Source organism: Pelophylax lessonae (genome assembly GCF_965119305.1).
Source record: "Pelophylax lessonae genome assembly, chromosome: 1".
NCBI classification, from domain to species: domain Eukaryota; kingdom Metazoa; phylum Chordata; class Amphibia; order Anura; family Ranidae; genus Pelophylax; species Pelophylax lessonae.
Genome location: NC_138768.1, coordinates 483,565,948 through 483,589,991, shown reverse-complemented (window position 1 = coordinate 483,589,991; position 24,044 = coordinate 483,565,948). Strand labels below are relative to the sequence as shown.

Genomic DNA, 24,044 nt, shown 5'->3' with positions numbered 1-24,044 from the left:
GACTCTGATTCAGAGTCGCCCGGTTCGTGTTTAACTCGGACAACGCCACAGCAGTGGCTTACGTCATTTGCCAAAGGGGGTGCCCGGGTGGCTGAGGTCCTGTCTTGCGCAGAGTTGAGCTTTCCAGCATTTCGGCTGTTCACGTTCCGGGAGTTGTACACTGGCAGGCAGACTGTCTTCGTCGCCAGTCCGTGGACCAGGCGGAATGGTCCCTGCATGCGGGGGTGTTTTGCCTAATCTGTGTGCCCAGTGGGGGTCTCCGGACGTGGTTTTGTTTGTGTTCCGTCTCAACATGGAGATGGGAAGGTTCGTGGCCAGAACCCAAGGTCCTCTGGCAGTCGCCAAGGATGCATTGGTGGTGCCCTGGCACCAGTATCGGCCTTCCCTCTGATTCGACTGCTGTCCAGGTTCCTCCGCCGGTGGCGTCGGAACGGGTTCCAGTATCTCTGGTGGCCCCAGACTGGCCTAGTCGGTCTTGGTAGACAGACCTTGGGTGGATGGTTGTCGAGCCGCCCTGGTGGATTCCACTGTGAGACGTTCTACTGTCTCTGGGGCTGATATTCCGTCCTGTTGTACAGTCTCTGGCTTTGACGGCATTGCTGTTGAAAGCCAAGTTTTCGAGAGGATAGGGTCTCTCAGATACTGTTGTTCCTGCCTTACTAAAGGCTCGGACAGCTAACTCCAGGAAGATTTACCATCGTACCTGGAGGGCGTATTGCCTGGTGTGAGTCGCAAGGGTTTCATTCACGCTCCTTTTTGGTAGCAAGGGTTTTGTCCTTCCTGCAGGAAGGTGTGGATCAGCGCTGGGCACGGTCGTGGATCAGTTGTCGGCCTTTACCGGTTTTCTTCCAGCATCCCTTGGCGACTAATTCCTTGATTCACACCTTTACTCAAGGGGTGCATCGTCTGGCTCCCCCGCGGAAGGCTCTCTTGCTTCCGTGGGGACTGACTTTGGTTTTTTGTTCATTTTTTTTTCACAACGGCCCTTTGAGGACATCAGAGAACCAGCTCTGCCTGTGTTGTTCCAGAAAGTTGTCTTTCTGGTAGCTGTTACCTCTGCAGAGTGTCAGTATTGGCGGCTCGGTCTTGCCGGTCACTTTTTTTGGTCGTTTATAGGGATAACATGGTCTGGCGACCCACTCAGTCTTTTCTTCCGGCGGTGGTGTCTGCTTTCCACCTCATTGTTCCCTGTTTGTCCTTTTGAGGGCCCTCGGAAGCATTCGGCTGCGTCCGCTGCAGTTTTATTCCACGTTTGGATCAGACGGACTTTGGTTTTTGGCCTCTTCACTATAGGCTCCGGTGCCCCCCTTTTTCCTGTGAGGGCACGTTCTACTAGAGCCATCATTCCGCCATCAGGCTTCCTGTGGCTGAGGTGTGCGTAGCGGCGATGTGGTCGTCTGTGCGCACTTTCACAGAATTCTACTGTCTACGTGTGTTGCGGTCTCTTCTTGGGGTGTATTTGTCCAGGCTTGGCTCCTGTTGAGCTTTTGTTGCCCTGTTGCCTCAGTTTTTTTCGAATCTGGCCCGGTTGCACGTTGCCTTTTTCTTGGTTGCATCTTCCCACCCCTCACACTTGCACTGCTTTGGGACATCCCACTCGTGAAGGCTAACTGAACAGGCGGCGACTGTCAGAGGACGTAAGAAAAAATATAATTTTTTTAAGAACTTACCGTAAAATTATTTTCTGAGTCCTCTGACAGTCGCCGCCCCGCCCCTCTTGTTTTTGGGGTTGATAGTCTTCATGTACTGCTTGCTACAAAACTGAAGAGCGGCTCCTAGTGGCTGATGGGTAATAGCTGAGGAACAGCCCCCTAGAGGTGTGTTATGTGTAAAAGCGTTAACCTTTTCACTGCCTAGCCTACTCCTGAAGGCTAACTGAATAGGCGGTGATTGTCAGAGGACTCGGAGAAAATAATTTTACGGTAAGTTCTTACAAAAATTCTATTTTTTTTGTTAAATTAAAAAGGATTATATGCTGGGTAAATGGGTACCAAACATGGCATGCTTTAAAATTGCGTACGCCCGTGGAACAAACTAGAGTACCTAAAATCTCCACACAGGTTACCAGTTTAGAGTTATACTGGTAATGTTCGCGGCAATACATCGCGTGCTGCGATCACCATTTACATATGCATGTGCAACTTGGGTCTACATGTAAGCAACAGGGGAGAGGGCACTCTTATTTTTTTTTTTTTTTTTATGCGTTCTAACATTTTTGTTTTTTTAATCAATATTATTGCTTTCACAAGGGATTAACTACAGATCCTTTCTTTGACCGATCCTTCCTTACTTTAATTCTTTTCTGCGCCCGACCGACCGATCCTTTCTTTCGCCCGACAGACCGATCCTTTCTGCGCCCGACCGACCGATCCTTTCTGCGCCCGACCGACCGATCCTTTCTGCGCCCGACCGACCGATCCTATCTACGCCCGACCAACCGATCCTATCTACGACCGACCGATCCTATCTACGACCGATTCTTTCTGCGCCCGTCTAACTGATCCTTTCTGCGCCCGTCCGACCGATCCTTTCTGCGCCCGTCCGACCGATCCTTTCTGCGCCCGTCCGACCGATCCTTTCTGCGCCCGTCCGACCGATCCTTTCTGCGCCCGTCCGACCGATCCTTTCTGCGCCCGTCCGACCTATCCTTTCTGCGCCCGTCCGACCCATGATTTCTGCGCCCGTCTGACCCATGATTTCTGCGCCCGTCCAAACCCATGATTTCTGCGCCCGTCCGACCCATGATTTCTGCGCCCGTCCGACCCATCCTTTCTGCTCCCGTCCGACCGATCCTTTCTGCGCCCATCAGACCGATCCTTTCTTTGCCCATCAGACTGATCCTTTCTGAGCCCGACCGACCGATCCTTTCTGAGCCCGACCGACCGATCCTTTCTGAGCCCGACCGACCGATCCTTTCTGAGCCCGACCGACCGATCCTTTCTGAGCCCGACCGACCGATCCTTTCTGAGCCCGACCGACCGATCCTTTCTGAGCCCGACCGACCCATCCTTTCTGCGCCCGACCGACCGATCCTATCTACGCCCGACCGATCCTCTCTACAACCGACCGACCGATCCTATCTGCGACTGATCGACCGATCCTATCTGCGACCGATCGACCGATTCTTTCTGCGCCCGTCTGACTGATCCTTTCTGCGCCCGTCTGACTGATCCTTTATGCGCCCGTCTGATCCTTTCTGCGCCCGTCTGACTGATCCTTTCTGCGCCCGTCTGACTGATCCTTTCTGCGCCCGTCTGACTGATCCTTTCTGCGCCCGTCTGACTGATCCTTTCTGCGCCCGTCTGACCGATCCTTTCTGCGCCCGTCTGACTGATCCTTTCTGCGCCCGTCCGACCCATGATTTCTGCGCCCGTCCGACCCATGATTTCTGCGCCCGTCCGACCCATGATTTCTGCGCCCGTCCGACCCATGATTTCTGCGCCCGTCCGACCCATGATTTCTGCGCCCGTCCGACCCATGATTTCTGCGCCCGTCCGACCCATGATTTCTGCGCCCGTCCGACCCATCCTTTCTGCGCCCGTCCCGACCCATCCTTTCTGCGCCCCATCCACCTCTCCTTTGATCCTACTTTCGATAGAACCTTTGATCCTATTCTCCATAGATCCTACTGTCGATAGAGCCTACTTCCGATCGACCAATCCTTCCTTCATTATTTTTGTGCTAATAATTTCTAGCAATGTTATTTATCCTTTTCCATATAGTATTCCACCTGGTTGATCCTGTCAGTAAACTGACTTAACATCATCCTGCGCTCTCTGCAGCATCTCTATCTCCTTCTCTCCCCCTCACTTTCTGTCATTTCTGTGGTCAGTGTGAAGCCCCTCTTCTCCCTGCCCCTGAACTCCCCTCCTGAAACTAAACCAGCAGAGGGATATGAGCCCCTCCCACTTGAGTCTCCCTGCTAGGGAGTAAGACCTGAGAAAGCCATGTGACTGCACAGAAGCACTGCTGGGAAAACGTATTTAGAGATTATATTGCTGGAAAAAAGCACTCATTACTATTTCCCTAACATGGGAGTTTATTGTGGAGACTTTGCAACCACTTTAACTACTAAAGAAAATTATTATGATATTACATATTAAATAAAGTAGGACTCTGGGATGTAGGGGATGTCATAGAGAAAAGGAAGATGTGCAAATATGTACAAAATATTTTTTTGAAACCGATACCAGGACATTCTTGAGAAAAGAGGGTTCACTATTAATATTTCAAATGTGATAAAATTATATACCTTATTAAAACTAAAATCTATGACCTTTCTGCTACGTTCTGTGAAATTTTAAATGTGGTTGAAAAATTGTTTTTTTTTTTTTTTTAAAGGTACGGTCTGTTCGAATCCCTCAGATTGGAGATAAGTTTGCTAGTCGACACGGACAGAAGGGCACCTGTGGAATTCAGTACAGACAGGAGGTATTTGTTGCTCTAAATAAAAAAAAAAAAAAACGTACCTGATATGTAAAGTTAATTTCTCTTCTGTTTTTTTTAATGATACAGCAAAGAGTTTTAGATTTTGGCCATTGGGTTCTAGCACCACCTTCAGAAGTAGTACACTAAGCACACAAAGCAATACAAATAAAGGAAACTAAATCCGCTTTCGAGCACCTCTGCCTCCACACAACAGCGTCACTCTATCACCATCCATAGCATGAAGCGTTTGAAAATAAATGTTGCACAGTGTGTGGAGGTTTGTTAAAGCACCACGCTCGGAGCATGGAGGATCTAATATGTGGATATCCATTTATGCATCACATTTATGACCATACAGGTTTATGTGTGGACATAAATGCAGTTTTGGAAGGATTGATATGAAGTTTTATTTGGACACTTTGGGATGCAAATTGTTATTGGTCTGATTACGTTAATGGGTTTTGATTTAAGAAAGTATGACGCACATTATTTTAGAAAAGCACTGCACATCTTTGAGGCTCCCACTTAGGACGTCATGTCCGGCATTCTGCTACAGATACTTAGATGCAGGGATACCTAACCCTACTGCTGCACGCAGAGAGAACTGGGTTTCCTGTGGCACACACGTGAGTCTGCCCTCCCATCTTGTGCCATCTATCTTGTGGGCTGGCGATACCTTGGTTTTATGATAAAGGCGTAAGGTGGGCTGTACACCCCAACTTTTTGTAGAGCCTCTGGGGACTGACCTCTGTGTCTCCTCTGTGGGGTTACTTCAGATGTTTCTGCTTGGACCTTCCTGTTTTACTAGTAAGTCTCATGCCCATACAGACATACCTCACCTCTACGAACTCCCTAATTAACATCACATGGACTGCAGAATTTCTCTATAAAAAAAATAGGCCCTTGCATTTATTTGCTCTGGATGTAATTCTTGTGGGGATGAATAACAGTCCACAGAGTTTGACAAAGTTGTGGAGTCAACAGGTGCTTGGTCACATGGTCCATGGCACAGCAGTGTAATTACCCTTCCTGAGCATGTTCTTGTTTAGTCTGTTCTTAAATTGGGTTGTATTGTACAGCGTGGGACAAGGGCTTAATATCCATAGACACTGGGTTATATAGTCTGGTACCTTCAAGTGATTTGACAGTGGCAAAGCTTTGGTGGAAATGCCCGCTGCTCACCCCCCCCCCCCTCCTTTTAACCCTTCCCCATTCTGTGAGTCCTCAGTTTTTGCTAGTGTTTTAAGGTAGGTATCTCCAAACTTTCTAAACAAAGGGCCAGTTTACTGCCCTTCAGATTTTAGGAGGGCCAACTTGTAGCTAGTTGGAATAGAAAATGGCCTGTCATCAGAGGGAGTACATAATGCCCCATCTTGTGTGTCATTGCAAGGAATAGTGCCCTGTCAATGGTGTTGTAGGGGAAACCCCAAAACTCATGGGTTTCAGTAACATTTTGACTGTTGAAGTCAGATTGAAAAATATTTATTTTACAAACATGTAGGTAGAAAGACGTGTTTGGAGAGCAATTCAGCCACATTACATTCTGTTAGTTTGAAAACAATTACTCTATCTGGCTAAGGACTTGTATTACAATTTATACATTCTGAAGTGGGTGGCACCTAGCTAACTAACTTCTTTTGAAGTCCCATTTGAGTCTTTGGTGACATTCTTTGATATGCGGATAGTCATTCACATAGGCTTGTCACTTTCAAGGCTCATTAGCTGAACAGGTCTTCAAAGGCTGAGATGGCAATCTTGCAAATGAATGGCTGGGCAACTGGTGTGAAACTGGTGGTCTCAGACAGCAAGAAATACAGGATGTTAGACAATCTGCTTCATTACAAATATATTTTATATAAAATATATTTTGTTTTCTAACTAAAATGACTGTTCCCTTTTCCCCATCAGTGTCAAAGGAAGGAGTTGTGCTCTATAATTTCTGCCGTATCATTATTGTCAGTGGGTGGTATCGTTTTTTGAGGAATGTTTGTTGGGCGCTTCTGCTGAAAAAACAGTCCTCCAACTAGATCTTAGTAGGGGGAGGAAAAGCGGGGAGATGGGTTGACTTCCAACAATATGCAAGTGCCCCATGCTAGCACTGAAGGCTGCTCTTGGGAATGGCAGAAGCAGTTCCAACTAGTAGGCAAGGAGAAAGAAAAGTGCCTCTGAGTGCAGCGGACAACACTTTATTGCACAAACGATAAACAGATTGCCGAGGTGAGCACACAAGAAGGATTTTGTGCCCAAAGCAAAATTACAGGTGTGTAGTCCAGGTTCAGTTCAAGGTTTTACAGATCCAGATGCACTGCTTATAATGTGTATAAGAAGGCAGTAAGCAGTTCACTGAAGAATTCAAGTAAAAAAAAAAAAAAACTAGATAAGCCAAGAGTGATCTCCCATTAAGTCTATTACCTTAGAACCGTGGTCGCTAGATGCGGCCCTTGCCTTTATCCAGCCCTTGGGGCACTATTCCACTAATCCATCCACTAACAACAATAGGATATAAACAGACTTACAGTTAGGATAACATGTGTCCTCACGGCTCGGGGTCTCTTCCTGAGCCCGCAACTCTTCGATGGGTCTGACGAAGGAGCACTAATGCGCATGCTACGAAAGATGTTACCGCCTCCTTGCGTCACCACGCTTGGTGCGTTCCACGAGCGAGGCATGCTTTCCACCGCAGCCTCGTATTGATCCACCATTCCTGATTGGGCTCCCCTACTGGCGTCATCTCTCTGCTGCCAGACAGTTGGAAGATAGGATAAGTCGCGGGACCAGGAAGAGACCACAAGCCGCGAGGACACGTAGCCTAACTGTAAGTCTGCTTATCGTTTGTGCAATAAAGTGTTGTCAGCTGCACTCAGAGGCGCCTTTCTTTCTCCTTGTCAGTGGGTGGAATAGTACCCCATTGTTAGTGTCCGTGACAAGAAGTATATCCTATTGCTGTTAGTGGATGGAATAGTGCCCCAAGGGCTGGATAAGTGCAAGGGCCTCATCGAGCGACCACGGTTCTAAGGTAATAGACTTACTGGGAAATCACTCTTGGCTTATCTATTTTTTTACTTGGATTCTTCAGTCTATTCCTTACTGCCTTCTAATACACATTATAAGCAGTGCATCTGGAAAACCTTGAACTGAACCTGGACCACACACCATGGTTCATCCTGTAATTTTGCTTCGGGCACAAGATCATTCTTGTGCGCTCACCTCGGCAATTGGTGCAATGTGTGCAGTTTGTCATAGGGTGCTATTACAGGTCCAGGGCCATAGTCCATGTCCATGATGCACAAAACCTGGGACCTATATAGAGCCCAGAATCATAGACCGGTAAGTCAGAGCTGCCCTGTTTATTGAACGGTTACTGTAGCCCCACTATCCTCCATAGTATGCATTCATATGTTACAACTATCATGAAACCGGGACTGTGTTTGAAACCTATTCACTTTACAGTCTAAACTTTTCAAACTCAGGGCTAAAATTCAACCACTCGGAGCTTAGTCTCAGGTGGTTTACCAGGTGTTAAATTACACTACAGGTCTCACATTTTACTGCCATTTAGAGCTAGAGCCCTTTTTTAATGTATTGCACCCTTTTGCCACAAAGACTTCTCTTTAGGATGGTCACCACCCAGGTTGCTGCATACTCCTATTTGTACACACTTACTCCAAATGCACACCCTACTCCGTTAGTACCCCACAGGGGAATGCCCTCGCCCGTAACAGTGGCATAAACCAGGCGAAAGGCAGAAGACAAAAGCTCAGGCAAACATTCCCTCTGCCAAAGACCACAAAACACACCATCTCATAGTGATGTTTCCCTTGCACTTGAGCAGACCCCTAGTTTAACTACGACCTCTGCATCTGATTCTAGTCCTTAAAGTGGTGGTATATTGAAAAATTAAAATGACCAGTCTACACAGCAAAGCAGTAAACATCATCTGCCCCCAGTCTGGCCAGGAAAGGAGCAGCCAATCGTCTGAAATCCTCTGCTTTCCTACAGTGAAAAAAACAGTCATATCAATCTGTGTAACTAGTACCCGCTGGTTACACAGTAAAAGAGCCCAGCCATTGAGGTGTTAATTCTAATCATCCTGCTCGGCTCTCTCACTTGCAGCTGTGGAGTTAAATTAGTGTGAGGGTGTTTGGCTCAATTCGACTTTGTTGATAATGATGACCTGTGAAAGCATGTATCCTCCTTCCCTCCTTCTCATTTAGTACAGTTAAGCACAGATGTGTCAATTCACTAAGCTTTACCGCATACGATAAGGGTATCATGTTATTCATTTGCATAAGTTATTGCATGTGGTAAATTAAGTCCAAGTCACTAAAAAAAACAAAAAAAAAAAAAAGACTTTGCGGTTAACAAGAAAAAAGAAATGATCAGTAAATATCGCAAAAATTAGTGTGGTAATTTAAGTCCATTTAACAAACGAAGCCAGAACTGAAAAAGCGCAATATTTACCACTAACCTTTTAGTGGTGGTAACCAGTGTGGTATTTCCTGTTGGGGTGAGAGGGAGCCGAGAGAGAGAGTTGTTATTGAATTAACCCCAATGAGGCTTTTTGAAAGCAACCTTTTGCAGTTCAACCTGCTGAAAAGATGGAGGAGGGTTGTGGTGATGGCTCTGCGTAATTTTTCCGAGAGGACCCTGCTGGACGACTTCACATAGGGTGAGGCTGTGCGGAAGTTCCGGCTAAAGAAGGAGCTGATCCTCATGCTGTACGTGAGGCTGCATATTTTTCTGGACACCACCACTTAAAGGAGTCATGCGATCCCGGGCATGACAAAATTGCTGGCTGTGGTGCATTCCCTGAAGAAGGCGTCGTATCAAATGGTGGCTAGGGATGTAGTCGGCCTGTCACAGGCGTCCTTTTCACACGTACTGGGACGAGTGTTTGAAAAAGATTTTGTGACACGACCCTACATATACATGACAGCGCTTTGCCAGGAGTGGGATCAGATCAAAGGCAGCTTCTATGGCATGGCATCTATCCTAAACGTAATGGGTGCTATAGATTGCACCCATGTCCCTCTCTTTCCTCCAAACAAGAAGGAGCATATTTACAGGAATGCAAGGGCTACCATTCCATGAACATGCAGATGGTGGTAGACAACCAGATGTTAATCAGGGATGTGGTGACTGGATTCCCGGGGTCAGTCCATGATGCCCATATCCTCTGACAGTCTCAGCTGTTTGAAAATTTTGAAAAGAGATCATTCCCTCATGGTTGACTACTCGGTAAGTAATGTAAAATTCTCATATATGTTTTCTTGCATGCATGTTTGTTTACAAACCTCTATCATGTCTGACCTCTGCAAGCTCTTACCTGGGACTCCTCAGTAATGTGCCCCTATTACCTCTGCACGCGCTTACCTGTGACTTTTCAGTAATGTGTCCCTCCTTTACTATTCATGCCTCACCTCTGCAAGCTCATACCTGTGACTACTCAGTAATCTGCCCCTCTTTCCAATTTATTCCCTCATTTGCTATTGTTTTGGCAAACCTAAATGCAACTTACATTTTTTGTTCAACTCTTTGGTGAGTCTGGATATCCATGCCTCACCTGGCGCTGCGGCCGCTCTATTTGCAATTTTTATGTGGTATTTGTCCTAAGGGGGTCCCTGTTCAGCCCCCCCTGCTGGTTTACAATACCTCATGGATCACTGAGGGGTGGCAGCCATATTCTTGAAGCAGAATGGAGCGGTGTTAGCAGGGGGCCTTTAGTGGCAGCACAGCTGTTTCCTCTTCCTTTCTGATCGGCGTGCAGCAGGCAGCTGGTGCTCTGTCCCTTGTAAGTCTGTGGTTATGAGTTCCTTGGGCGGTATATACTCCCTTTTTCTACTATAGCAGTGCTGCCTGGTGCGCTGGGACCTGTGGTACTGGCGGTGCAGCGGTGGGGGGGTTTCGCAGCGTTTTTCTACAGTTTTTATATATTAAATTTGCTGGTGGTCCCCAGGGTACCATGGAGCCCCTAGAGCACGTGTCACCACCTGACCCAATCTTCGAAGCTGCGAGACCCTCTGGGTCTCAGTCTGCCCTGGCGGCTATAACGGCAATCCTGCAGTCATTGGTGTCCAAAGTGTATATGGCTCTCCAAAAGAGACCTAGTAAAAAGCACCCTCTGCCTTCACCTGCTTCTTCTGCATCCTCAGATACTGAGGCTGATCTGGCCGTCGTGGATGCAAGTCACCCCACGGGGTCTGCGTCGACGCACTTCCAGTGTTCTGATAGTGAGGATGATTTCTCTTCCACTGCATCTGCACAAGAAAAGGCGCATGTGGAGGCACTGATTACAAATGGAGGACACAGCTGATGCTGCATCGGCCGCGCCGGTGCAATTTGCCACCCACATACCACCCAAGGTGGCTAAGGTGTTGCCCTTTCCTGCCTATTTCGATGAGATTGTTGCTAGCCAGCAGGGTTCCCTGAAACACATGGTTGGGGGCACCTATTCCTTGATTCACACCTTCATGCAGGGGGTTCACCACCTGGTTCCATCGGTATGGTCCTTAGTGCCCCCGTTGGATCTTAATCTGGTACTGTTGGTTCTTCAAAAACCGCCCTTTGACAATATTTCTGAGATTCCTCTGCTTAGCATGTCACATAGTGGCTTTCTTGGTAGCCATTACTTCTGCACGCAGGGTCTCTGAGCTGGCTGCATTGTCCTGTCGGTCACTTTACCTGGTGGTTCACGAGGACAAAGTGGGGCTGCGTCCCTGTCAATCACTCCTTCCTAAGATCGTTTCGGGGGTTCCACTTAAATGAAGACATTGTATTGCCTTTGTTGTGTCCTAAGCCAAAACATCCAAAAGAAATTGCCTTGCATTCCCTGGATGCGGTTTGGGCAATTAGAGTGTACCTGGCGGCAACTGAATTGATTTGCAAATCTGATTCCTTATTTGTCCTTGGGGATGGTTCTCGTAAGGGGCAGGCTGCATCTGCTGAGAACATTTCCAGATGGATCAGGCAGATGGTGGAGCAGGCTTATTCCATCGAGGGGTTAGGTTCCTCCTTTCCCTGTTAAGGCACATTCTATGAGGGCGCTTAGTGCCTTCTGGGCCTTCCGTCATCAAGCGTCAGTGGTCCAGGCTTGCAAAGTGGCCACCTGGTCGTCTGTACACACATTCACCAAGTTTTACAAGGTGGATGTACTCTCACTTGCAGATGCTTCTTTTGGCCGCCAAAGTTTTGCAGACCGCTGTTTCAGATGCTTCTGCCTCTTGAGGGTGTAATTTTCTTAGTAGGTGGGCTCCAGTTGTTCCTAGTTGAGCTCTTTGGTTACCTTGTTGGCTTAGTTAAGCCCTTGTAGGAATTCTGTTTTTTGCTGTTTTTTTACCCACCCCTCATGCTGACACTGCTTTGGGACGTCCCATCGGTCAATGAAGATATGGAGCTGTGTCCATCAATGAAAGAAAATGGGATTTTTGTCTTACCGTAAAATTATTTTCTCTGATGTTCATTGAAGGACACAGCACCCACCCCTCTGTGGAATTGGGTTATGTATTCTTCTGATGCTGTTTGCTACAAAACTGAGATCCTATAGCAGGAAGTGGCAATTTACCCCCTGGGACTGCCCTATAGGCGTAGTCAATTTTTTTCCACCTAGTGTCCTACTCCTGTTGGGGGCAGCATAACCCCTCTGTCAAGGAAGATATAAAGCCGTCTCTGTCAATGAACATCAAAGAAAAGGATTTTCTCTTATGTCCTCCGACAGTCACCGCCCACTCATACAGTCTTCACCAATGGGGTATTGACTTCCTCTCCTTAGGAGTAGCTAGGCATAAGACTTGTTAAATCAAAAGCATTTACATAGACACACCCATGGGGGCTGTCCCACTGGTCCAATACCCCCCTGCAATAGCCATCCCAACTCAGTTTGTCTTCTGCCTAGTTCAGGAGTAGATAGGCTTCCCTGTGCTGGAGCTACAGTCTCAGCCTTCTTCTATTTTATTTCTGCAAATGTCATTTTCTCTTACGTCCTCCGACAGTCGCCGCCTCCTCTAAGTCATCACTATTGGGTATTGTCCACCTATCCGTAGGAATAGCTAGGCATATAGACTTAGTCAAAAGACAAAAGGCATTAGCATATACACACCCACGGGGGCTGTCCCATCTGGTCAATACCCCCCCTGCATCACCACTCCCAACTCAGTTTTAGTTTGCCTAGCATCAGGAATAGTCAGGCTACCTTTTGCTGGGGCTTCAGTCTCAGCCTTCCTAAATCTTTTATTTGATTTTATTTTTAAATGTCAGTTTTTTTCTCTCACTTTACTAGCTGTTTATTTTGTCAGCTTTAGTGTTAGTTTATTCTTCGGATGAAGATGGATCATGCGGTGCTGGGATTCGGACTGACCGCCCTGGTTCCCCAGGGCACAGAGGGTCAGATGGACCCCCAGCCCGCCATCGAGCGTTCAGCTATGGTTCGCCCTGGCATTAAGAATGACCCATCCCTGTTCGCTGCAGGGATGCAGCCGTGAGGTGGCTACCTCACAGGACACGTCTGCGGTGCTGCAGCGTCATGTCCCTGGCTCACGGCACTCCCTGTCAGAAGAGGACAGAGGTTTATCCGTGCATGGAGGCTCCCCACGCCATCGGGTACAGGTAAGTACTTTTCTGTGTGGGGCCTCTGTCTGGGGTGGCAGTCTGTGTTGCTGTGTGTCCCCATGTCTGTGCCTGTGTGACTCCCTGTGGGGTTCGCGTTGTGCAGATCTGTATGTTTGCTGGGGGTCCCTGTCCCTGTGTCACCTTAGGTGCATGTTTGGGAGTACAGACTTGTGTGTTGTGCGGCGACCGCTGCGGGGGTAAATTTGCGCGGTCCGCCATGTTTTTGCTATGCACACGTATATGGCCCCTCTGGAACGAGTATACAGGTCACTTTGGCGCCATCCGCCGCCATTTTATGGGCGGTAGAACGATCGGTTCGGCCGCATGTCGGCAGCCATCTTGGTGAAGCCTCCTATGCATCCCTATGGGGCAGCCATTTTCCCGGGGGTCTGGCTTATAGCCAGCCCCCTCCAGCAGCATTTCCTTTTCCTCTCAGGCAGCAACGATCTGCGGGCTCTGCAGTTTATCTCTGTCTTCTTCTGTATACTGCTTCTGGCTCAGTTTCTTTCTCCTTTTGGGGGTCTTCATAGCTGTGACAGTAGCGGTGGGCTGCGCACTCCGCAGCACTATTTAAGGGGACAGTACATGGATTCTCAGGAAAGCAAGTTTCCTCCAGCTTTAGTGGGGGGCCCCAGTTCTCCTGTGGCCCCGCTGCGACCTGATCTGGCTGCTGTAGTTGCGACTTTAGTGGCAAATATGGAAATGCTGATGTCTGAACGGGCTGCAAGAAAACGGCCCAGGCTGTCTCTCTTCTGATTCAGATGAGGATATGGCTGCTGCTGCTGCTGCGACCGTGCCCTTTTCAGGGTCCCGCTCATCCTTAGACCCCCCGGGGTCTGAGGGGGAGGCTGAGGTGGAGGGTGTTGATACATCCTCCCCGGGGTCACCTGAAGAACGGCGACCATGGATGAGCTGATTATTTCGGTTAAGGATACCTTACATTTGGAGGATGAGCCCAATCCTCCGGGCGTTGTCCTCATTTGGGACGGACAGGGCCCGCAAGTCTGTGCAGGTTTTTCCCTGCCCAGCTGAATTTCATTACACTGTTAATGAAATGTGGCACACGTTAAAACGTCCATTCCTGGTGCCTAGTCGGTTCAAATTGCTTTATCCTTTTGCGCCGGCTACGGAATCGCGATGGTGTGTGCCTCCACAGGTAGATCACACTGTGGCCGTGCTGAACAAGACTACCTTGGTTCCTACTGAGGATACCCCGGTTTTCCGGGATCCCACGGCGGTTGGAGTCTCTAGCCCGCCATTCCTATACGGTGGCGGGTTCGTTGCTCAAACCTGTTTTCGCGTCCGTTATGGTGGCTCAGGCGGTGGCTGACTGGATTAAGGTGCTTAGAAGCAACCTAGTGTCTGATGATGTGCCGCCTGCCCGACTGGAAATGGTGGACCAGATCCACCAAGGGGTCATGTATTTGTGTGATGCTGCCCTGAATGAGGCTCCCTTGGTGGCTCGCCTCTCGAGTGTCGCGGTACTTAACCGGCGTCTGATATGGCTGAAGAGCTGGTCGGCCGACCAGTCCTCGCGGAAAACAGTTGCTGATTTTCCTATGCTGGCTCTCGCCTTTTTGGCGAGGCGTTGGATACCCTGGTAAAAGGCGTCACGGGGGGCAAGAGCACTATGCTACCCCAGAACCCGAAGAACAAGTCTTTCCGAGGCAAGCGGGGTTCTGCGCCTAGATCCACTCAGGGGTCCTTTCGTGCCTTTCGGAACCAATCCAAGGGCAAGCCCTTCAAGGCCCAGGGCAACCAGAAGAAACCCTGGGCGGGTAAGCAGAAGACCGGCAATGCCGGCTCGGCGGGACACTCCGCCTCTGCCTGAAGGGGCGCCCTCACCCGTTTCTGGGGTGGGGGGACGTTTGCGCGGTTTCCTCCAGCCTTGGCTGCTCCGGATCTCGGACAGGTGGGTCCAGGAAATCGTTCAATCGGGTTACAAGATCGAATTCCTTTCCAGGCCGGCGGACAGATTCTTTCCCTCCAATCTTCATCTGCTTCCGGGGCGTTTGCAGGACTTGCATCAAGCGGTGCAGGACCTTCTTGCTCAGGGGGTGATTGTCCCGGTGCCTCATCGGGACAGATTTCGGGGATTTTATTCGAATCTGTTCACTGTGCCCAGAAAGGAGGGCAAAGTGCGTCCTATTCTGGACCTGAAAGCGCTGAACCGCTTCGTGCGGGTTCGGAAGTCCTGTATGGAGTCTCTCCGTTCGGTGGTGGTTTCCTTGAGTCCAGGGGAATTCCTGGCCTCAATAGATCTGAAGGATGCGTACCTGCACATCCCCATTTGCGAGGGTCATCAGCGGTACCTTCGGTTTGCTATCGCAGACGATCACTACCAGTTTGTGGCGTTACCTTTCGGTCTCGCTTCGGCACCAAGGGTGTTTACCAAAGTGCTGGCGCCGGTTCTGGGCCTACTGGGGGCTCAGGGCATTGCGGTCTTGGGTTACCTGGACGATCTGCTTCTGAGATCGCGTGCCAGCCAGGACCTAGTGCGCGATCTGTCCATCACGGTACAGACGGTTCAGGAGTTCGGATGGACTATCAACGTTCAGAAATCGACGTTGTCTCCATCGCTGCATCTTCCCTATCTGGGAATGATTCTGGACTCCGCTCAGGCGAAGGTGTTCTTGCCGGAAGACAAGCTCCAGACTTTGCGGGACGAACTCAGGTCCCTCAGGGACAATCCGTCCTCATCACTCAGGACCTGTATGCGGGGCCTGGGGTTGATGGTATCGGCCTTCAAGGCGATTCCCTTTGCTCAGTTCCACACGCGGGCTCTCCAGACGGAGATCCTGGCCAGGTGGGACAGACTACCTCAGTCCTTGGATCTGGAGGTCTCCCTGAGTCGCCAGACCAGATTGGCTCTTCTTTGGTGGATCCTGTCCCCGTCGGTGACGGCAGGCAAGTCCTTCCGTCCGTTGGTGTGGACAGTGGTTACCACGGATGCCAGCCTGTCGGGCTGGGGTGGAGTCCTGGGCAACCTGTCTGCCCAGGGCACTTGGGCGAAGGAGGAGTCCTCCCTCCCGATAAATGTGCTGGAGGTACGAGTGATAAAACTCTGTCTCTTCCAGTGTTCGGATCATCTCCGGGGCCTGCTTGTTCGCGTACAGAGGGACAATGCTACCGCGGTGGCTTACATCAACCACCAGGGGGGCACCAGGAGTGCTCGTGTGGCCCGGGAGGTAACCGGCATTCTGTCTTGGGCCGAGACTCATGTCTCGGCAAACTCGGCAGTTCACATTCCGGGTGTGGAAAATTGGCAGGCCGACTATCTGAGCCGCCAGACCCTGGACCAGGGGGAATGGTCCCTTCACCCGGAGTTCTTTCAGATGCTGTGTGCGAAATGGGGATCCCCAGATGTGGATCTGTTCGCATCCCGGCTAAACCGAAAGGTGGAAAGCTTCGTGGCAAGAACGCGCGATCCGTTGGCGGACGCCTCGGATGCGTTGGTGGCCCCTTGGCATAAGTATCGTCTGATGTACGCCTTTCCTCCGATTGTTGCTATCCCGGTTCCTTCGCAGATTGGCCTCGGAACCGCACATGGTGATTCTGGTGGCACCGGACTGGCCACGTCGGTTCTGGTACGCCGACGTTGTTCACCTGGCAGTGGCACCTTCGTGGCGCCTGCCTCTGCGGGAAGATCTCCTGTCTCAGGGTCCGGTCTTCCATCCTGCTTTACAGTCGCTGGCTTTAACGGCCTGGCTGTTGAGACCCAGGTTTTGAAGGACAAGGGTCTATCCTCTGAGGTTATCCCTACCCTGATCAAGGCTAGAAGATCTATTACCATACCTGGAAAGCCTATTTCACCTGGTGTGAGTCCAGGGGGTTTTCCCCTCGTTCCTACTCGGTGTCAAGAATCTTGGCTTTCCTCCAGTCTTGAGTGGATCAGCGCCTGGCGCTGGCCACAATAAAGGGTCAGGTGTCAGCACTGGCGTTCCTTTTCCAACGCCCTGTGGCGTCTCATTCCTTGGTGCGCACCTTCATTCACAGTGTGCGACATTTGGCTCCTCCCAGGAAGGAGCCTTTACCTCCATGGGACTTGAATTTGATCCTGTCCGCATTGCAGCGTGCTCCCTTTGAAAATATCAGGGAGATATCGTTGCCTCTGCTGTCGAAAAAGGTTGCTTTTCTGGTGGCGATCACTTCGGCTCGCAGAGTGTCGGAGCTGGCGGCGTTGTCTTGCCGCTCCCCTTACTTGGTAATTCACAAGGATAAGGTGGTTTTGCGACCACCCCCATCCTTTCTTCCCAAGGTGATCTCTGAATTTCACCTTAATGAGGACATTGTCCTGCCTTCGCTTTTGTACGAAGCTTAAGCATCAAAAGGAGATTGCTTTGCATTCCTTGGATGTTGTCAGGGCGATCAGGGTTTACCTGAAGTCGACGGAATCCTTTCGGAAGACGGATTCTCTCTTTTGTCCTTCCTGAGGCACCTCGGAAGGACATGGCTGCATCAGCAGCCACTATTGCCAAGTGGATCAGACAGACCATTGAGCAGGCCTATGCCTTGAAGGAACGGGTTCTGCCCTTCCCTGTTAAGGCGCACTCTACCAGGTTTTTGAGTACTTCCTGGGCCTGTTGGCATCGGGCTTCGGTGGCCCAGGTGTGCAAGGCGGCGACTTGGTCGTCGGTGCACACTTTTTCCAAGTTCTACAAAGTAGACGTTCTGGCATCAGCTGATGCTTCTTTTGGCCGCAAAGTTCTCAGTGCGGCTGTGCCATGATGGACCCTTGAATTTTTCTCTGGATCCCTGGCTGTTGGCATTTGCTTTCCTGGGCTGTTGCTCCTGTTGAGCATTGTTTTTTATGTTGCCCAGTTGGTTCTTACGGTGCATGTAAGATTCCTTTCTCTGATGTGGGTACTGCGTTGCCTTTTCTACGGTTGCGTCTCCCACCCCTCATGTCTATACTGCTTTGGGACATCCCAATAGTGATGACTTAGAGGAGGCGGCGACTGTCTGAGGACGTAAGAGAAAACGGAATTTTGTCTACCTCACCGGACACATTCACGGTTCGTCCGTGTACTGCTGGTGTCCTGCGTTTTCTGGCTGATGGCACTCCCCTGCCATCTGAGGGCGGTGGTTTCCCATTTGATATGAGGCACCCCACGCCATCGGTTACAGGTAAGTACACTCTGTGTGGGGCCTCTGTCTGGGGTCGGCAGTCCTGTGTGTCTGTGGTGTCCCCTATGTCTGTGCGTTTTGGGCTCCCTGATCCCGGTCCCTGCGGGGAGTTTTTTCTCTCAAAGCCAGCTCTGTGTGGGGTTTTGGGGGATCCCTCTCCTGTGTCAATTCAGGGTGCTTGGAGGTACAGACACGTGCGGCGACCGCTGCGGGGTTAAAAACCGCCAGTCCCCCATTTTAGGTGTGGGCAGCATGTCTGGCTTCACTATGGGCGCTTATACAGCATTGTATGTAGTGTATTTTAGCGCCTTGCTGTGCCATCTTGTGTGTTGCAAACGATAGTTCCGAGCACATGTTGGCGGCCATTTTACCGAAGCCTCTCATTACTTTACATAGCCATCCATGTATCCTTAGCCTGCAGCCTCAGTTCAGTCTCTGGCGGTGACATCACTTCCTTCCTTCACTCAGGAGCGACAGACGGCAGTGGTAACACACTTGTGGGGCTCTGTTCTGCTGTCCTTTTCCTCCCTTGTGCAATCTTCCTGGCTTTCAGTTTGTCCCTGCGGGGGGTCTGTTCCACAGTCGTAGTGGTGTGCTGCGCGGTCCGCGGCGCGCTTAAAGGGCCAGTACCTTTAAAAAAAAAAAAAAACTTTTTTGCAATGGAATCCCAGGACAGCAAATTCCCTCCAGCCTTGGTGGGGGATTCAAGTTCCTCTGAATCCTCTACCCTGACTAATTTGGCTGCTGTAGTGGCGACTTTGGTGTCCAAAATGGATGTGCTGATGACTGAACGTGCTGCTAGAAAAAGGCCTAGGATTTCTTTTTCTTCTGATTCTGGGGGCGTGGTTTACACATGGCGCTAGCTAGACGTTCCTAATCAGAGCTCCGCATACCCTCCGGCTTAAAAACCTCTTATAATGCCGTCCAAGGCTTCGGGTTCCCACACCACCTACACTAGGAAATCGGGGAAGACTACCGCTGCCCAGAAGGCGTCCTCCGGTTCCATTCGGCGCTTCCTATCCGCAGACAGCCCCAGCACACTCAGCGGGCAGGCCCCAGCATCGCGGTCCGGTAGATCTCCGACCGCTCACGAGGCATCACCGCGTGACGTGTCTCCTGCCTCGTCCTACAGCTCCAGATTAATGGAAGACCCGCCGTCACCCTCCGGCTCGGACATGGCTTCCCTGCTTCTGAACTTGAAAGGTGAGATGGCGGGCATGTTCCGCACACTTGAGAAATCGATTAAGAAAGATCACGGCAGTCAGATCCGACATGTCGCATCTGCTGGGGAGGGTGGAAGATACCGAGCGCAGACAGGACTTGCAAGAAGGCGCCATTAAGGAGCTGCAAGTTAAGGTCACTCAGCTGGCAGTTGCTCATAGATCAGCACTTTACAAACTGGAGGACCTAGAAAATAGGAATCGTCGGAATAATCTTAGAAGATGGCGATCTTGAAGCGATTCTTAGAGGAGTCTTTAACTCCATCTTGCAACAAGGCCCTACGGATCCACTGAGATTTGACCGTATTCATAGAGCCCTTCGTCCTCGCAACTTGTCTGCAGAGCTCCCAGGGATGTGATCTGCCGTCTCCACTATTTTGAGGACAAAAACGCCATTCTGCAAAAGCTCAGGGGCACTCAGAATATTGATTTTGATAGGGCCACACTTCACATATACCCTGATCTCTCCAAGGAAACCCTTGAACGCCAGCGGGCACTGAAACCGTTACTAGAGCAAATTAGGGTGGAGGGGGGCTACATATAGATGGGGTTTTCCAGCATGTCTCATTGTCACTGTGAACGGCAAGTCCTCCACTTTGAGGTTCCCGGAGGACCTGCCTGCCTTCTTCCATGAAACAGGGATCAAGCCGCTAGAGTTACCGGGCTGGCAGGACTGCATCCCCATTTTTTCAATGACCCCCGATACTCAGTGGCACAAAACGCCTTCTAAAAAGAGGCGCACTGGCACCCCTAGCTCTGCACAAAAACACAACTGAAGTTGCTCCCTACACACTCTCCTCTCTGCAGCCATTCCACTTGGATGTTTCCTGCTCTTCCATCTTACATTTAAATGAGGTGCCCGAGTCTCCATACAGGTTCATAGGGGATATGTCCCCGTTTAATTCTCAATGTTGAGGTATTATTACTTTTTTTTATTTGCATTGTTCATTGGTACAGTCGTTCTGATGTTTAGTCATTTTCTGTGCCTTGTGATCCTATTCTTTACCCCATCCCGCTGGGGTGCGGACTCTCCCAGCTGTCCCTTATCAGATCACGTGAATAGCCTCAGGATCTGGGCTGCTCGGAGCTCCCGCACCCCATGGGTTCACTGCAACATGTTGCGTGATGATACTTTAACACCCACTTCTCCCTACAGTCTATTATTCATCTGCAAGCTCTCTCTCTCCTTCTCTACCCCTCTTTACTTCTTTCCCTCTCCTCCCTCTCTCTTCCAGTGTTCCCCACTCCTCCCCCTTTACATACGAAGCTGGACTGGTCGACCATTTATGTGTGGGAGACCTTCTTGCTGAACGATGGCTACGCTTAAGTTAACATCTTATAATGTCAGAGGACTCAACTCCCCATCAAAACGTCACCAAATACTGCGCGAATTGCAGCGCTCTGTGTGTTCTATTGCATTTCTGCAAGAAACGCATCAAACACATTCCACGAGGGTACAATTAACATCTCCAAAGTACCCACAGTGGTATTATAGCTTATCAGATTCCAATAAAGCAAAAGGCATGGCCATCGGTTTTGGCAGGGAGGTCTCCTTTCAGTTAACAGAGATGTTAGCAGATATAAATGGCAGATACTTATTTCTTAAAGGCTCCATTGCCAACACTAAATGCACCTTAGCTAATGTATATTGTCCAAATAGTGACCAACCTAACTTCCTCTCCCGGGTTCTCACTAAACTTATGGAGTTCAGCTCTGGTCTTCTGATAGTTGCAGGAGATCTCAATATGCCCCTTGACCCTGTATTGGACACCTCTCACGGTCGCTCGTCGATCCCGTTTAAGAAACTGTCGCTGGTTAAGAAAAAACTGTTGGAATTGCAGCTAATAGATACATGGCGTGTCTTACATCCCAAAGCCAGGGACTACTTCTATTCCAAACCCCACGAAACGTACTCTCGAATAGATAACATATTTCTAGATCATTATCATCTCCCTCTTCTTCGTTCATCCTCCATAGGCACTGCTTCTATTTCAGACCATGCCCCGGTTTACGCCTCCTTGACGATTCCCTCCTTACCAACCAAATCAGCGAGTTGGAAATTGAACGATTCTCTCCTTTCCAACCCGGTCGACGTAGCCCCCCTTGCTACTGCTATCCGTCAATACTTTGATTATAACGCCCGAGACGGGGTGGATCCCTCCCTGTTGTGGGAAGCCCATAAACCTACGATCAGGGGTAAGCTTATCGAATTGGGCTCTAAGAGAAAGAGGGAACAGGGTCAACAGTTCGCTGAAGCCATTCAACGGGTATCGGATTTAGAGAAAGCCCATAAACTTACGCAACACAAATCCCTTCTGGAGGAGCCGACGAAGAAAAGGGAAGAACTCAAGGTCTTATTGCACCTTGACACTAAAAAACGTTTCCACTTTCTTTCGAAATTACAATACGAGTAGGGGGACAAACCTGGTAGGCAGTTGGCTAACACGATCCGTGCCAAAATAGCGGCCACTTTTGTGTCAAAAATCAAACTCCCCAGCGGGGATATTGTCCACTCATCGCCGAAAATTGCAGCGACGTTCAAAGACTTCTATACCGCCCTCTACAACATCAAGACGCGTCCCGACCCGTGTACTGCCCACGATAGACATAATCTGCTAACCTCCTTTTTACAGAAATCCAATCTCCCTCGGTTAACTGATGACTTATTGCAAAAGCTTGAGGAGCAGTTCACTGTGGAAGAATTTACTAATGCCCTCCGTACGATGCCCATTGGCAAAGCACCGGGTCCTGACGGTTTTACATCCAAATATTATAAAGTATTTGCTGACATTCTACTCCCCCGTTTAACAGCTTATGCCAATTTCATAACACAATCCACAGGCCTACGCCCAGAATCTCTTTCCGCCCATATATCAATCATTCAGAAACCGGGCAAAGACCCGACCTGCTGCGGTAGCTACAGGCCCATCTCACTTCTCAATATAGACGTAAAACTATATGCCAAAGTCTTGGCCACTAGACTTCTCCCCCTTATGCCTTTGTGGGTTTCTCAAGATCAAACCGGCTTTATCCCTGCTCGTGAGGCCAGGGATAACACCTTGCGTACTTTATCCCTAATCCATTATGTCAGAAGGTTCTCCCAACCCACCCTATTGCTTTCTACAGATGCCGAAAAGGCATTTGATAGGGTGGCTTGGGATTACCTGATGCTTACCCTACAACACCTGGGCCTGGGACCAAATATGCTGCACCGTATCTCTTCCCTGTATGCTTCACCCTCAGCCCAAATCAGAGTAAACGGAATCCTCAGTGAGTCTTTCTAACTAAATAATGGCACTAGGCAGGGATGCCCCCTATCCCCTCTTCTTTTTGCAATCGCCTTAGAACTCTTCCTTTCCCAAATCAGACAGAATGATCTTATCCAGGGTATTAGCATAAATAATTGTCACCACAAATACGCTGCATATGCAATGACATTTTATTTTATTATCCCTACACTCATACGCGCCTTTGACACCTTTCAATCAGTATCTAACTTCAAGATAAATTTATCAAAGTCGGAAATCCTCAACATTAACGTTCCTCCAGAGGAGGCACTTGCTCTAAAACCTCTCTTCCCCTTTCATTGGCAAATGGACAGATTGAAATATCTCGGGATATACCTTACTTCACACCTATCCTCTTTGTTTAAATACAACTACATACCATTGCTGAACTCCATAAAGTCAGATCTCAGGAGGTGGTCGACTCTCCCACATTCCTGGTTGGGGAAAATCAATGTCATTAAAATGAATGTGCTGCCGAGACTTCTTTTTATGTTCCAAATGTTACCCTTAGGGGTCCCTATTGGCTTTTTCTCCTTACTGCAATCACTGATCTCTCATTACATCTGGAAGGACAAACATCTGCGATTGGCAAGAACCACGCTCTGCCAAAAAGAGATGGTGAACTTGCTCTCCCCAATGTTAAATGCTATTACCAAGCGGTAATCGTATCTCGCATATTAGATTGGAAATTTGCTACGAACTCCAAAATCTAGGTGAGAATAGAGGAACATATGTCTGGGCTTGACCTCTCTGTGGCCCCCTGGATACCCAAACTGGAACGCAATCGCTTGAAAGCTATCTCGCCATTGACTACATCTTCCTTAGCAGTATGGGTCTCTATTCATGCTAAATACTCTTGACCCTATAACTCTCCTCTAATGCCACTCCTTCGCAACGACTACTTTCTCCCAGGTGTTCTTGACACAGGTTTCAAAGACTGGTCTCCAAGAGAACCGCTGTATCTATATCATCTTACCACAGCCGGCAAACCCAAACCGTTATCTGAGATCTTGGGCACAAAACCCGTTTCAGTTATGGATAATTGGAGATATCACCAATTGCGCAAATTCCTACACTCATTACCTCAACCATTGAGCACTTTATCAGATCTGAATCCACTAGAGGTGATCTTTCATAGTATCAAACCCCCGACACACGGATTGTCTAAAGTTTACAAAACCCTGATAGCCCTGGATTCTCCCTCACCCATCCTACCTTGATGCTTGGCAACGGGATTTGCACCGTCCCATTACGGAACAGGAAAGGAAGAAAGTACTGTGCCTAACCCATTCCTCTTCCATTGCCTCAAAAACCGCGGAGACCAACTTTAAACTGCTCACACGTTGGCACTACACCCCACTCAAGCTACACAAAATGT

General features: G+C 49.3%; 1 protein-coding gene across 2 annotated transcripts in view; it reads left to right on the top strand.

Moving 5' to 3' along the window:
* The window catches only part of POLR2B (RNA polymerase II subunit B), an 837,536-nt gene that overhangs the window by 678,709 nt on the left and 134,783 nt on the right, over positions 1-24,044 (top strand). For both annotated transcript variants that reach the window (XM_082254374.1, XM_082254373.1), the window contains one exon: positions 4,342-4,431. In XM_082254374.1, the coding sequence (XP_082110500.1) occupies positions 4,342-4,431 (90 nt within the window). The remainder of the gene's footprint in view (positions 1-4,341; positions 4,432-24,044) is intronic.